Source organism: Liolophura sinensis, chromosome 11 (assembly GCF_032854445.1).
Source record: "Liolophura sinensis isolate JHLJ2023 chromosome 11, CUHK_Ljap_v2, whole genome shotgun sequence".
In the NCBI taxonomy this organism is placed as follows: domain Eukaryota; kingdom Metazoa; phylum Mollusca; class Polyplacophora; order Chitonida; family Chitonidae; genus Liolophura; species Liolophura sinensis.
The window spans coordinates 6,019,195-6,033,655 of record NC_088305.1 but is presented as its reverse complement, the minus strand read 5'-3'; the positions used below and the strand labels follow the sequence as shown (position 1 = coordinate 6,033,655).

General features: G+C 40.6%; 1 protein-coding gene across 1 annotated transcript; it reads left to right on the top strand.

The window, feature by feature from the left end:
- Positions 1-4,191: 4,191 nt before the first annotated feature.
- On the top strand, positions 4,192-13,854 carry LOC135477793 (uncharacterized). Its single transcript, XM_064757997.1, has 5 exons — positions 4,192-4,438; positions 9,495-9,633; positions 11,814-11,969; positions 12,804-13,412; positions 13,796-13,854. Exons 1-5 carry the CDS (start codon positions 4,361-4,363, stop codon positions 13,852-13,854), a joined length of 1,041 nt encoding a protein of 346 aa, XP_064614067.1. The 5' UTR covers positions 4,192-4,360.
- The last annotated feature ends 607 nt before the right edge of the window (positions 13,855-14,461 follow it).

The window sequence follows — 14,461 nt, the reverse complement described above, 5'->3', positions numbered from 1 at the left end:
AGGACACACACGTACACCTGACACGCACCCCCTCCCCACAAACCTACAGTACACACCTACACCTGACACGCACCACCTCACACACACCTACAGTACACACCTACAGATGACATGTAAACCATACACACTTACAGTACACACCTACACCTGACATGTACACATACAGTACACACATGCACCTGACATGTACATCACAAACACCTACACCTGATATGTGCGTCACCCACACTTACAGTACACACCTACACCTGACATGTACACTACACACGCACAGTACATACCTACACCTGGCATGTACACATACAGTATACACCTACACCTGACACCCGCGTCACACACACTTACAGTGGACACCTACACCTGACATGTACACTATGAACACCTACAGTACACATCTACACCCGACATGTACGTCAAACACATTTACGTACACACCTACACCTGACATGTACATCACACACACTTACAGTATACACCTACACCCGACATGTACATCACACACACTTACAGTACACACCTACACCTGGCATGTACATCACACACACTTACAGTACACACCTACACCTGACATGTACACTACACACTTACAGTACACGCCTACACCTGACATGTACACTACACGCTTACAGTACACACCTACACCTGATATGTACACTTACAGTACACACCTACACCTGACATGTACGTCACACACACTTACAGTACGCACGTACTCCTGACATGTACACTACACACTTACAGTACACACCTACACTTGACATGTACGTCGCACACACTTACAGTACACACCTACTCCTGACATGTACACTACACACATACAGTACACACCTACACCTGACATGTACACTTACAGTATACACCTACACCTGACATGTGCGTCACACTTACAGTACACACCTACTCCTGACATATACATCACACACACTTACAGTACACACCTACACCTGACACTCGTCCCTCATACACACTTACTGTACACAGCTACACTTGACACACACTAGCTTACAGTGCACACCTACACTTGACACGCACCCCCTCCCCCCACACACTGATAGTACACACCTACACATGGACACCACACACACAGTACATACCTACACCTGACATGTACACGATACACTTACAGTACATACCTGCACATGACATGTACACTACACACTTACAGCACACACCTACACCTGACGTGTACACTACACACTTACAGTACACACCTAAACCTGACATGTACACTACACTCTTACGGTACACACCTACACCTGATTTGTATGTAATACACATACTAACAGTACAAAGCTACACCTTACATGTATATCACACACACTTTCAGTACACACCTACACCTGGCATGTACATTACACACTTACAGTACACACCTACACCTGACATGTACGTCACACACTTACAGTACACACCTACACCTGACGTATACGTCACACACACTTACAGTATACACCTACACCTGGCATGTACATCACACACACTTACAGTACACACCTACACCTGACATGTACCCTATGCACACTTACAGTACACACCAACACCTGACATGTACATCACACACCCTTACAGTACACATCTGCACCTGACATGTACATCACACACACTTACAGTACACACCTACACTTGACATGTACGTCACACACACTTACAGTACACACCTACACCTGACATGTACATTACACACAATTTTAGTTCTTTGAGGGTTTGTGTTATTCGCCATTTTGTGAATTGGCCTTGCGATTATGCTTTATTGGATGACGGCTAGTATACGAATGTCTGTTTCGACGCATAGATCTTGCAAACGCTAAACTGTGCAAACGGTTGCACGACAAGAAAGCACAATGAGGCTTGGAAGACAATTAAACAGACGAAATCGACCTAAGACATGACAATGTTTCATCAACAAGAAATCTTGTCCTAAGAAGTAAACCTGCGTCACTTTCGGCGGTCATGATTTGAGTATTTGCATTCGTTCATTTGCATTGCATTCATTGCATATATTCCTATGTAGCCTATTTGTTCAGGCGCTGTCTATCTAACACGTCTATCACTGCTGACTGAATAATCATTCAAGCGAAACGACGAACACCTGCCTATCTAAATCTAAATATTAGACCAATTTAATAAATCTAGGGGTCGAAACGAGGAAGCGTCAAGCATATTGGATGTTCCTGGTCAATAATCGCCAGACCAATTTCTAGAACAACGTTCAACACAACCCTCTAAAAGAGTAAGAAAGTCAGAAATTAAGACAGTTTCATGTAAACGGAAGCACTCGATGAAGACGATGAAGACTTTAAACGGCGAAACCAGTGTTCTTCACGTAAATTAAATCATTATCCAAATCCTGTGCCGCGTTTGTTTAAGTCATTTAATAATCAAAAATATGTATTTCAGTTGTATGTCAAACGTGGCGATTTTATTCAACACGATGCATGTCGAAAGCACCTAGCCCAAATAACCGAATTAGGGAAAAAAGGTTCTGGACGCCCGTCCATATTCAGTTACAAGGGAACTGTTTGATGGAATATAACAGACAACAAAGTTTTTTGGTGAAATCTTGTAACCATGATTGAAATCGTCTCGCAACACAAGTGATCTGTATGTTATATGTAGGGCCCTTCACACAAAAATTTAATCTGTTATTGTAACAGGAAGTCTGTTGTCTGAGTGATGCTAGAATGTATTCTGTTATTTCAACAGACCGCTCTGTTAAATATAACACGCATATTTGATTAATTCAACACAAAGATTCTATTAAACTAACAGCATATTATGTTGAGTATGACAGAATATTATGTTATAATAACAGAACACGTTCTTGCATTCACTCAAACAATAGGTTTTCTGTTATAATTGACAGATTAATTTTTGCGTGTCCTGAACATTGTTATTCAACTAAGCATAATTATAACGAAATTATATCAAAACAGACCGACATTATAGGTTTCTGTCTTATTAATACACGTGCCTGAGCTTGAAGCGATAGTCATGCGCATAGGACACTAAATTGTGTTTATAACAGCATACAGAAAATCACTCTAAAGATGTTATCTATGCTTAGTGGGCAAATTAAGACACGATGTATTGACGCTATAAGTGGGTTTCTTGACACAAATAACATTGTCTACATGTAGCATACTATACAGAGCTACTCACACACAAACCACGTGTATCTGGCATACGAACTGTAAACTGAGCGTCTTTGGGATGCGGTAACGCATAGAACAGATGATGGAGAATGAACTTCAAGTTTGATGCCCAAATACTGATACCTGTATGGTTGTAAAATTTTTTGCAGTTTAGGCTGTGGGTAAGACGAAATGTTGAAATAAAAATAGAATACATTAAAAATAAATTAGTCAATGTTCATTCTCATGGTGTAAGATTTTCTAATCCACTTTGCATATATACATGTATTTCCGTTATCAGATGTATATTCATTGCTAATATGTGTGTTCTATTCTTAAAATCAATACCTGGATATATTGTATATGCGTACGAATGCTTTGATATATACAATAAGGCATATTAGTGATGATATTTATGCATCGACTAGCTCATGCTTTCTGTTGTAAAACGCACAAAACATAATATAACATTGTGGATTGGGAAAAATACTATAACATCGTGGATATTATGTTTATAGTCTGTCTTATCTTAAGCTGAATGTACCTAAATGTATAGGCCACTATGTATGCGATCATTCCAGGTCACGTATAATTGTTAAATTGATCTTATTTAGTTATTAATTTATTTAATTGGTGCTCAACGCCGTACGAAAAAGATTTCACTTATACGACGGCGGCCAGCATTATGGTGGAAGAAACTGAGCATAACCCGGATGGAACTCACGACCTTCAAGTTGCTGGAAGACCTTGCCACATACTACCAGAGAGGAAGCCAGCATTAGCTGGACTTCCAGCGATCGCATTGGCTCCTGGGTCGTTATGCTGCGCTAGCACGCTGGCCGCTCGGCCACGGAGGCACCAAATCGTTCTTTTTATTACTGTTGAATTGACATAAGCCCCTCAAATTATTAAAAATAACAAAATCTCCAACTATTAAAATTCCAGTTACTTCCAGCACACAAGAAATATTTGTTTTATACGTTCCTTTTCACTTTGGCTCTATTAGCAGTGAATAGCCATCACTTTGCAGGGTGCTCTTGATCGGATGACGCATATGATTTCGATCCACACCGTGACAGATTAACCACGGCCACTAGGTACAGTCACAACCTCAGCGCCTGGCCGGGAGAACTGCACCATGTTCGGAGAGACCTCCCGCTGCAGTACCGTTCAGTCTCCGGTACACTGAGCAGTGTACAGGGTTTAATGTGTTGACAGTGTGACGCAGAATGGAGGATGGCGTGTACTATGCCCTATCCGTCTGCCTACTCAGTATTACCATGTGTATATCCACCATTGGTACTCAGGTAAGCCGTGAGATCCCTTGTCAATTTAGGTATTACCTTTTTTTGTAGATCTACTGGATTTGTACATTTACTTTACGCACTAGTTTCTAACACTTGTCATCATTCCGATCCAAAATATTTGTTTATTTGTTCCACTGGTTTTAGGTAGTACCAGAGTTTTTTCAGTTATACATTAGCGATCTTTTTATGCGTGGAGGAAACCCTAGTGCTCTGGGTCGACCTTTCCCATTTTCGGATTCCCAAAATCAGGTTAGCCTATCCCCAGCCTGGAATTGTCAATCTCTCACACCAACCAATCAGAAATGATTTTTTATCCCTTTAAGTTTAGATACTCCGCTAAACAGCTAGCTTGCTGTGGGTATAAACAATTTATGTAGTTACCAGTCACGTTGGCCTGTTGTGGGTATAAGCATGTGTGTAGTTACCAGTCACGTTGGCCTGCTCGGGGTATAAGCATGTGTGTAGTTACCAGCCACATTTGCCTGCTGTGGGTATAAGCATGTGTGTAGTTACCAGTCACGTTGGCCTGCTGGGGGTACAGGTATGTGTGTAGTTACCAGTCACGTTGGCCTGCTGTGGGTATAAGCATGTGTGTAGTTACCAGTCACGTTAGCCTGCTGTGAGTATAAGCATGTATGTAGTTACCAGTCACGTTGGCCTGCTGTGAGTATAGGTATGTGTGTAGTTACCAGTCACGTTGGCCTGCTGTGAGTATAGGCATGTGTGTAGTTACCAGTCACGTTGGCCTGCTGTGGGTATAAGCATGTGTGTAGTTACCAGTCACGTTGGCCTGCTGTGGGTATAAGCATGTGTGTAGTTACCAGTCACGTTGGCCTGCTGGGGGTATAAACATGTGTGTAGTTACCAGTCACGTTGGCCTGCTGTGGGTATAAGCATGTGTGTAGTTACCAGTCACGTTGGCCTGCTGTGGATAGAAGCATGTGTGTAGTTACCAGTCACGTTGGCCTGCTGTGGGTATAAGCATGTATATAGTTACTAAGCTTAATTGTTGTCCGGCTTGTAATTCGCTATGTAAAATAGAAAAATTATTTCCCTATAAAGAGACTGCAATGTGACGTTAAACCCTAATCATTCATAAATTCATTCATACATAAATTGTGTGCCGTATTTTAAAACACCCAAGTTATCTCTGTCATTACGATTTCCTTCACAGATACCCAAGTTATTTCCGTCATTACGATTCCCTTCACAGATACCCAAGTTATTTCCGTCATTACGATTCCCTTCACAGATACCCAAGTTATTTCTGTCATTACGATTCCCTTCACAGATACCCAAGTTATTTCCGTCATTACGATTCCCTTCACAGATACCCAATTTATTTCCGTCATTACGATTCCCTTCACAGATACCCAATTTATTTCCGTCATTACGATTTCCTTCACAAATAAACCTGACCAAGCCCATAGTACACTAACAAAATATCTATTAAATTTAACAGAAAGTCGGTCGTCTGAGTGGTGATAAAAATTATTCTGGGTCCACTTGTTCAAAAGTTTTAACCAATTAAAAACAACTACAGATTCAACGCTGTATGGCTGAAAGTGGGGGTAGGGTTTCCTGGGTTAAACCCAGCAGCGTTTGTCACGCTGGAGTAAATCTGCCGTACATCTAAAATCCAGCTTAGACTATGCACAGACTGGGCTTGCCTGTCTCTCACATGAGCCAATCAGAGTGAGTGAGTGCTTGGGGTTTAACGTTATGCTTAGCAATTTTTTCAGTCATGGGACGACAAAGGAATCCTTTGGGGTGAGTGTAATGTACCTCCTTGTTGCAGGATGGATTTCCACCGCTCTTTTATCTAGTGATGCTTCACTGAGACGACTTACCGAAGGCAAGAAAGTACTCCGCCCCGCACGAGCCATTATACTGATACGGGTCAACCAGTCGTTGCTCTATCCCCTTCACGCTGAACGCCAACCGAGGAAGTTACAACTTCCTCTTTTAAAGTCTTAGGTGTGACTCGACCCAGGATTAATCCTGGATCTACCGTTCCCAAAGCGGACGCTCTACTAACTGTGCTATCCGGGCCTGTTCAGCCAATCAGAATCGATTCTGTCGACCGGTATTAACTTTAGTCCAGCCTAAAGTCCATAAGTTTTGTATCAGAGCAAGCCAGGCTTAACTTTTAATACACTTTTGAAATAACGGAACCTGTTATTATAACAGAATACTGTGTCATGTTCAACATAATAGCCCGTTAGTAGAAACGATATAATAAGAATACATTCTAGCATCATTCGGACAACAGACTAAATTTAACATATTAGTTCTTTCATCAACAATTCTTGAATATGCCGTTAAAACGAATCACCAAAAAATCCAGTAAACACTCAAAAAATATGGCCTTATTGCCTATACAACACAGATACTTTGATCTGTTTCCATCTATTTCAATCTCTTTGAAGTAATTTTTACCTGGTCTGGGCTGATTGTAGAACGTCTGTTTACAAACCGAATACTGAAAAGGCTACGCGTTATGTTAGGATTTACCCATTAATTTGGTCAGCTAAATGACACATTGGCTATAGCTTGTGTGCTCTGCCATGCTTGAAAAATCAATCACACTGCCATGAGTAATCGATTCAGCGTGAATCGCCGAGCATGAGCAGAAAAAAACAGAATACTGATAACGGTATATCATGTGTGCCAGAGGATAGACGAACGATCATAATAGGCTCAACACGTCAGCGATAATAATACATTAATAATAATAATAGTTCTAACTCACACACTAATAATGGGGTTCCAGGGCTCTCGTTGGTTCTCATGCATGATTAAAACGCATGATTAAAGCACATGATCAAAACGCATGATTAAAACACATGATTAAAACGCATGATAAAAGCACATGAATCGAGCCCATGGTTAAAGCGACTCCCCAATCCCTGACCAGTTGGACCGCAAGTTCGAATCTATGCCTCACTATTGAAGATTTTGGATACTCTGTACATAGTTACTTATAGAATAATTATGCTTGGTGTAAAACTTAGAGTGAAAGGGTTTGATGGAATAAATGCTTTACGACATGGGTTTTTTATTTGATTGTTGGTGGGAGGAAACCGGGCAAGGGGCAGGGGAAACTCACGGCCATCCGCATAAAATATTTTTAGACACAAAGGTTGAGACAGTGTTTTTTATGTTTCCTGACATGAATTCCTGCCTCATCACCGTGATCCCAGTGACCTCAGCGTTATTCAAAATTCGCTAAACAAAGAGTTGCGCATGCGCTGTAAGGACTATGTGAAATAATTTTATAATGGCCGAACAATCCAACAAACACCAAACACTGATAAAAAAAAAACACTTTGATCCCTCAAAATCCACAAGGTCATAAATTAATCTACCTGTGTAGATATTTATTTATTTATTTATTTGATTGGTGTTTTACGCCGTACTCAAGAATATTTCACTTATACGACTGCGGCCAGCATTATGGTGGGTGGAAACCGGGCACAGCCCGGGGGAAACCCACGACCATCCGCATGTTCCTGTTTAGATAAAGGAAGTATTTAGCTGTTCAGAAGGAAAGGTGTCGGTGTCCAGATAAGCTTTTTTTAGCTACTGTATAGGGTGTCATACATAGATTGGAGGTTAAGCTTTTTCTTTTAGTTCCTGTACATATATAATGGACTCTCCTCGGATAAAAGTTAAGCTCTGTATAGCTCTTGTATAATGGGCTATCTGATATGGATTGAAGATTAGGTCTTTTTTTTGGCCCCCTGGTTTAAGGTATGCATGTTCACAGATGGCAGGTTAAGCCTTTTTTTAGCTCATGTTTCGTGAAAATCACATGTGAATCTCTAGCATACGGTGATAGAAAGGTATTATTTCTTTTCCCCTGTGTTCATCTACAAAAGGCCTTCTGATGAAGGTTGAACTGCTTTATTGGTTTTAGTTTTATAGGCTTTGTGAATGTCTTTAATGATTTTAATTGATAGGCTTTTAATTCAAACGTTTACCACTTGTAGGCCTATAAAGTTTAATTTTTTTCGGTAGTAAACAGATTCTCTGGAAATTAAGCTTCCATGCAGGGCAACGTATTTCTTCTCTTGCAATTTTAACAGATTTGTCACCATTTTCTTCTTTCATTAACACACATTCAGATTTCTACAAGTCTTTCTTGTAGGGCTAAAGTCTTTTTTATGAATCATTTATCTAGATAAGCTTTTTGTCTCTCCAGTCATTTTACCAGATTTGTAGAGTGTAAGAATTTACCTAGATGTATACCAATTTATCTGGTATACACAGTATCAGTAGAAAGCCCTCCATATCTGTATTAGTATTAGAAGCCTATGAGACTGGCCGATGCGTGTACCTTCCTGTACTTTGACGGAATGTATGAATGATCCCCTGTTGTCAGCTGAGTATTTGCTCAGCCAAACAGAGGGCTGCAGTGGCCACTCGGATAGTCAGCCATAGAAGAGATTTGAATATCACTCCAGCGAGCTGGTACTCGAACACCCCATGATGAAGTTTTTTTTGCTACCATAGCTCCGCATTTGCTCAGCCAGTCACAACGTTGGAATTGTTCACGGATTGTCGCATGCAGTTTTTGGAATCTTCTCTACCGGTATCGCAATTCCCTGGATCCTCAGCAACACACCCGGCAAATTTAAAGTCGATCGGATAAGCAGTTCGCAGGACAGTTCGAGAAAATCAAGAAACATATGCACACACACGCACACACACATACATACACACATACATACACACGTACATACACGCAAGCACGCATACGCCCACACACACATACAAACATACAAACATACATACATACTGATAATTGTTTCCTTTATCACAGTTAGATCTACTGTTTAGTAATATAATAATATTAACAATAGGTTGTGTTTATAGATATGTTGGTTTCCTCCCACCATAGTACTGGCTGCAGTCGTATAAGTGAAATATTCTTGAGTACGGCGTAAAACACCAAGCAAATAAATAAATAAATAAATAAATAAATATAGGTTTGTTGATGTTGTATATTGATATAAAACTTTAACAAAGCTGATCTTTTTTTTATTTATATTAGGATACAACCCCCAAGGACAAGCTCTTCCCAAGCCCGGTAGAGACACCTCCGCCGCCATTAACCATTGAATCGGAAGTGATCGGGCCTTTCCGGATTTGGCACATCGTCGGGATTTGTGCGGCCGGTGTTCTTATCATAGGTACACCTAAACGCATATATATATATATATATATATATATATATATATATATATATATATATATATATATATATATATATACTTCCTACAGCGCATGATTCGCTCTATACACTCGCTTACATCGCTGCTAGAACTAACAAATGATTGCTGGGGTCATGCAGAGAACGGACGCGATTTTAAGATATTGGTAGTGAGCCAAGGGCAGCCGGCACATGTGTATCGTTTGGAATACAAAAGTCAAATTTATCAAGTTGTGGCAGTGATGTAAAGTGAGCTCGGTGCTCTAAACTCTTAGTTTCTAATTATGATGACAACGCAGTATCTGAGCAATTCTACATCATGCACAGACGTCTAATGTATTATAATTAACATCATTGCACTTTTCATACAAACTGGCCCCAATAGCACAGTTCCTAGAGCGTCCGCTTCGGGAGCGGTAGATCCAGGGTCAATCCTTGGTCGGTTCACACCTAAGAATTTTTAAAAGAGTTATAGCTTCCTCGCTTGGCGTTCAGCAGCGACTGGCTGACCTGTATCAGCATAATGGCTCGGGCGGGACGGCTTACTTTCCTTCGGTAAGGCGTCTCAATGAAGCGGTGGAAATCCGCCTTAATACACGCACCCTAAGGATTCCTTCGTGGTCATATGACTGAAGAATTGTTAAGCACGACATTAAACCCCAAGCACTCACTCACTTTTCATACCTAATTCTTCTTCACCCATTGCAATAGGGACGAGAAAGTTGCTGGTATTTGAGCATTTACACGAACAGTAAGAATAAAACCAAACCTGAGGTAATTTGATTTTGACAAAATTTGACGAAAGGTCATAATTCACCGGTTACCGTGTGACCATTTACTACTATTTTACACTATTTTACTGATTGTGCTGCAAGTTAACCCATACACTGTCGTCCCAGTTCTTATCCATATGATAGGCGTCTTTTTTTATATTATTATTCTATATTATACAGCTTAGTCTCCATAAAACACTAACTAGAGTTCATTTACCGGTGTCAGCAACCTGCGGATGGTCGTGGGTTTTCCCCGGGCTCTGCCCGGTTTCCACCCACTATAATGCTGGCCCCTGTCGTATAAATGAAACATTCTTGAGTACGGCGTAAAACACCAATCAAATAAATAAATAAATCTTTTACCGGTAAGTCTGTGGTCAGTCACTCACTTCTGAGGTTGACAATCGATCCGTCAGTGTATGCTATATGTGACATTTACCGCATTAGCCCCAAAACTGACATTTATCCCATTAGCCCCAAAACTGACATTTACCCTTTTAGCTTCAAAACTCAGTCAATTCATCACTGGTTGCCCCTTTTTTGTGAGACAAATCTTTTCATCATCACGCTGACGCTCATTAAACCTCATATTCTGTTTCCTGTACCACCCGCCTTCCGCGTCACCCAACACGCACGCACGCTCGCACGCACACATCCCTCCACTCTCTGTTGTAATGATTACAGTGCTGGGTAGTCAACTCTAAGTTTCTTAAGTTTTAAAATGAGTATAATTATTGTAAATAAGTAAATATGGACAAAGCGTCTAGAATCTCTGGTACTCTTTCTCACAACCATGTCTAACCATTAGATATTCACGTTAGATTTAAGAACAGTTGAAATCAAAGCATGTCTGAGGTACATATTTTGATCATCGGCAACTTTTAAACTAGCATGGTACAGTGTTTGGAAACTGATTTAATTTAAGAAGATAGAACATTCCTTGTGCCTTTCCAGCGTCATTTAAGATTGTTGACTACTTCTCTTTTTATACTTTCTTTGTTCCCTGGTGTTTTTCGTTGAACGTTGTGTTGTGAATTAGCGTTGCGTTTTCTGATATGGAACGTCCATTTTGGTTGATTTTTTTTTTTATTGATGTTTTACGCCGTACTCAAGAATATTTCACTTATACGACGGCGGCCAGCATTATGGTGGGCGGAAACCGGGCAGAGCCCGGGGGAAACCCACGATCATCCGCAGGTTGCTGGCTGACCTTCCCACATACGGCCGGAGAGCATGTTGGTTGACAGTTGGTATACACGTATCTGGCTTCAAGTCTAGATTCCTGTTTGTCAGTGCATTGTTCATCCCGTTTTACACACTGAATGTCTGAATACCAGTACCTCATTCTCTCAGTCTTTCACTCATATCAGCCTCTTGTCTACCTCAGTGATTATCGTATGCTGCTGCGTGGACGTGCGAATCCCTCGCTCAAAGGAAGCAATAGAGGAAGGCTACCAGAGACGGATCCTGAACAAAAAATACACCAAGGAGATGTCCAATCCATTTTCTCCAGAACCCGATCGATCACCCCCTAAACCTCCGCGTAAGTCTATTTACCATCCACGTGTATCAAACTGTCGTCACGGCTCTGGTATTACCCTAACTGCTATAGTCTTTTAACTACTTACCACATTTGAATTGAACCAACATCATACGTCGCATGTTTTCTCCAGAGGATTTATATTATCTCATTTTTGTCGTTTTCTTTTAAATTATTTTTCTGTGTACTAAACGTGTAGTTGAATTATCATTTTCTTATTCATAAATACAACCAATACCTTTCCTCTTAGATCTGAGAACGACAAAAATATATTTAAAATTTTGGAAGACAAAAAAGACGAAAAAATAAACAGCAACAAAAAATATTTGCAATCGTTCGTGCGGTTGTTTTTGTCATTAATTACCTTTTGGTTGTTTGGACAGTGTAATTATAACATCGAATTTGGATTCAACTGACATCATAAGGTGGGCATTTCTGTTATAGCATTGTATGTTTTTTTCCCTTTTTTCTTATTATTTTGTACGTTGTTTCTCTATGTGCGAAACGAAGTCAATTATTAGCATTTTCTGATTCACGAACAGAGCTACATTCATGAAAACATTACATTTGGAAAATAAGAAGGACAAAAACCCATCATTTTCATGGACTTGTTTTTATCTTTCATTACCTTAGTTTCCATTTAGTAGCGTCAACTTCATTTGCCCAGGGAAAAACCTGTGCATATTTGCTGCACTCAATTTCGCGAAACCAAAAACTAGGGAAAATCATGGTTCAGATTGTTATGCAAAAAGCACCAGTTTCCAAAATTAAAAGGGCATGTTGGGCATGTAAATCCAAAACATATCGAATGAATGACAAACTTTTCTTTTGTTCCAGCGAAACGCCTTCCAAACCGAATCCCTGCCACTAACCCGTCATTCACCCCTGATGACGCAGACATCATATACGCCAGCGAACCTCCGCGGAAATCCAGACCCGTTCATCATGGCAAATCCTCGCGAACCGCTGGTTATCGCCAAGACAACGAGCATGCGACCTCCAATGGTCACGTGTCGAGAAATCCTCCCGCTCTCGCGGAACGCAAGGATTATCAAGCCCGGACGTTCGAGAGGGCGGCACGCGCGTTCTCCAGCATTTCAGATCAGAGAGATCACCACCAAGCACAACATCAGCATAATCATCTTCATCTTCAGCGGGATCATCATCAGCACAGGCACGCCAATGGATCGGCGGCCCGTGATAACTCTCAGAACGTTCAAAGAGAACGCCTGGCCCACCAGTCGTCACGTGCACAGCAGCATGAGGCGTTCGCGAAGAAACAGCGGCACGTCAGGAATCAGCCTGTGATTCAGGGGTACGATCTCGAGGACCAGATTTCCAACAGAGCACCGGCAGAGTTTTCCAGAGCAAAGAGACTTGGGGTTCAGACCCCTCTGGCTAACCACCCTTCAGCAGTTCTGGGACCCAAAAGAACGTCCAGAGAAGGTTCGGAGTTCACCACATACACTTCCTCCATCCACAAAGCTTATTGCCATCGGGAAACCGGAAATGGCAAATTCTTGAAGACGGCGTTAAACATACAAAAAATAAATAAATAAATAAATAAATAAATAAATCCGATATATACCTACACCATGGTCACTCTAGGTAGTAAGTAGTAAAAGTATTTAAGCTCGATCTCTTGATGGCCGAGCGGTTGGCGAGCTCGTGGCAGACTATAACCGTCAATATTAATGACGCGAGAGGCTATGACACACACGGGATGCGGTTTCAAATCCTGACAGCGGGCATGGAATATGTAGAACCCCTAGCTCTCACTGCATGTTTGTAGTTGCTCATTTTTTAATAATATGGTTTATTGTTGGCAGAAATCCAACAAAACCCCGAGACAAATTTTAAAGGCAAAGAAAACACTAAAATGAAGTAAGATGAAAGACAATTAAAATTGCCCAAGAAAATAGATTTATTTTTTTTTTGCAGAATTTTTTAAACCTAGTAAAATGCATTTGAACATTTGATTCTGTGGTGGCCTTTTAAGGCCATATTGGAACCAATGACGTTGGTATCGTATGGGTCAGAACAGATCCCCGTGAAATCTGATCTTTTAACTCCAGTTTACTCGGTTAGAAAAATTCTTAAAAAATAAATCCAACGATTTTCCTGGACACTTTTTAATGCTCTTTTATCTGATATGTACTTCATTTTAATGTGATCTTTGCTTTAAATCATAATTAACATCTCACATGCTGGGTTCGAACCTGCTATTGGATCCGGGCTATAGCTGACTTTTGCTATAAAGCCATAGTTACTTCCGTTATTCTCCAAAATAATTTGCTCATGTTCTCCAAAATTTTCAGAATGAAAAACTGCCTATGTTGTTTGCTTTTTATGCTTGCTTGTGTTATTGTATTGTAAAATGTAGGTAAGGAATTTAAGAGGCAGTTTACGCTGTCTAACGTTCGCTGGAGACAACTTGTCTTTCACCAGTATGATGTTCATATCTGTACGTTTCACGCGGAGAAATTCTCTAGTAA

Excerpts from the sequence above, each read along its gene's own strand:
- LOC135477793 (XM_064757997.1), top strand. The coding sequence starts at position 4,361 with ATGGAGGATGGCGTGTACTATGCCCTATCCGTCTGCCTACTCAGTATT. Across the intron at positions 11,970-12,803 it reads ATCACCCCCTAAACCTCCGC|CGAAACGCCTTCCAAACCGA; the intron begins GTAAGTCTATTT and ends CTTTTGTTCCAG. Across the intron at positions 13,413-13,795 it reads CAAAAGAACGTCCAGAGAAG|AAATCCAACAAAACCCCGAG; the intron begins GTTCGGAGTTCA and ends TATTGTTGGCAG.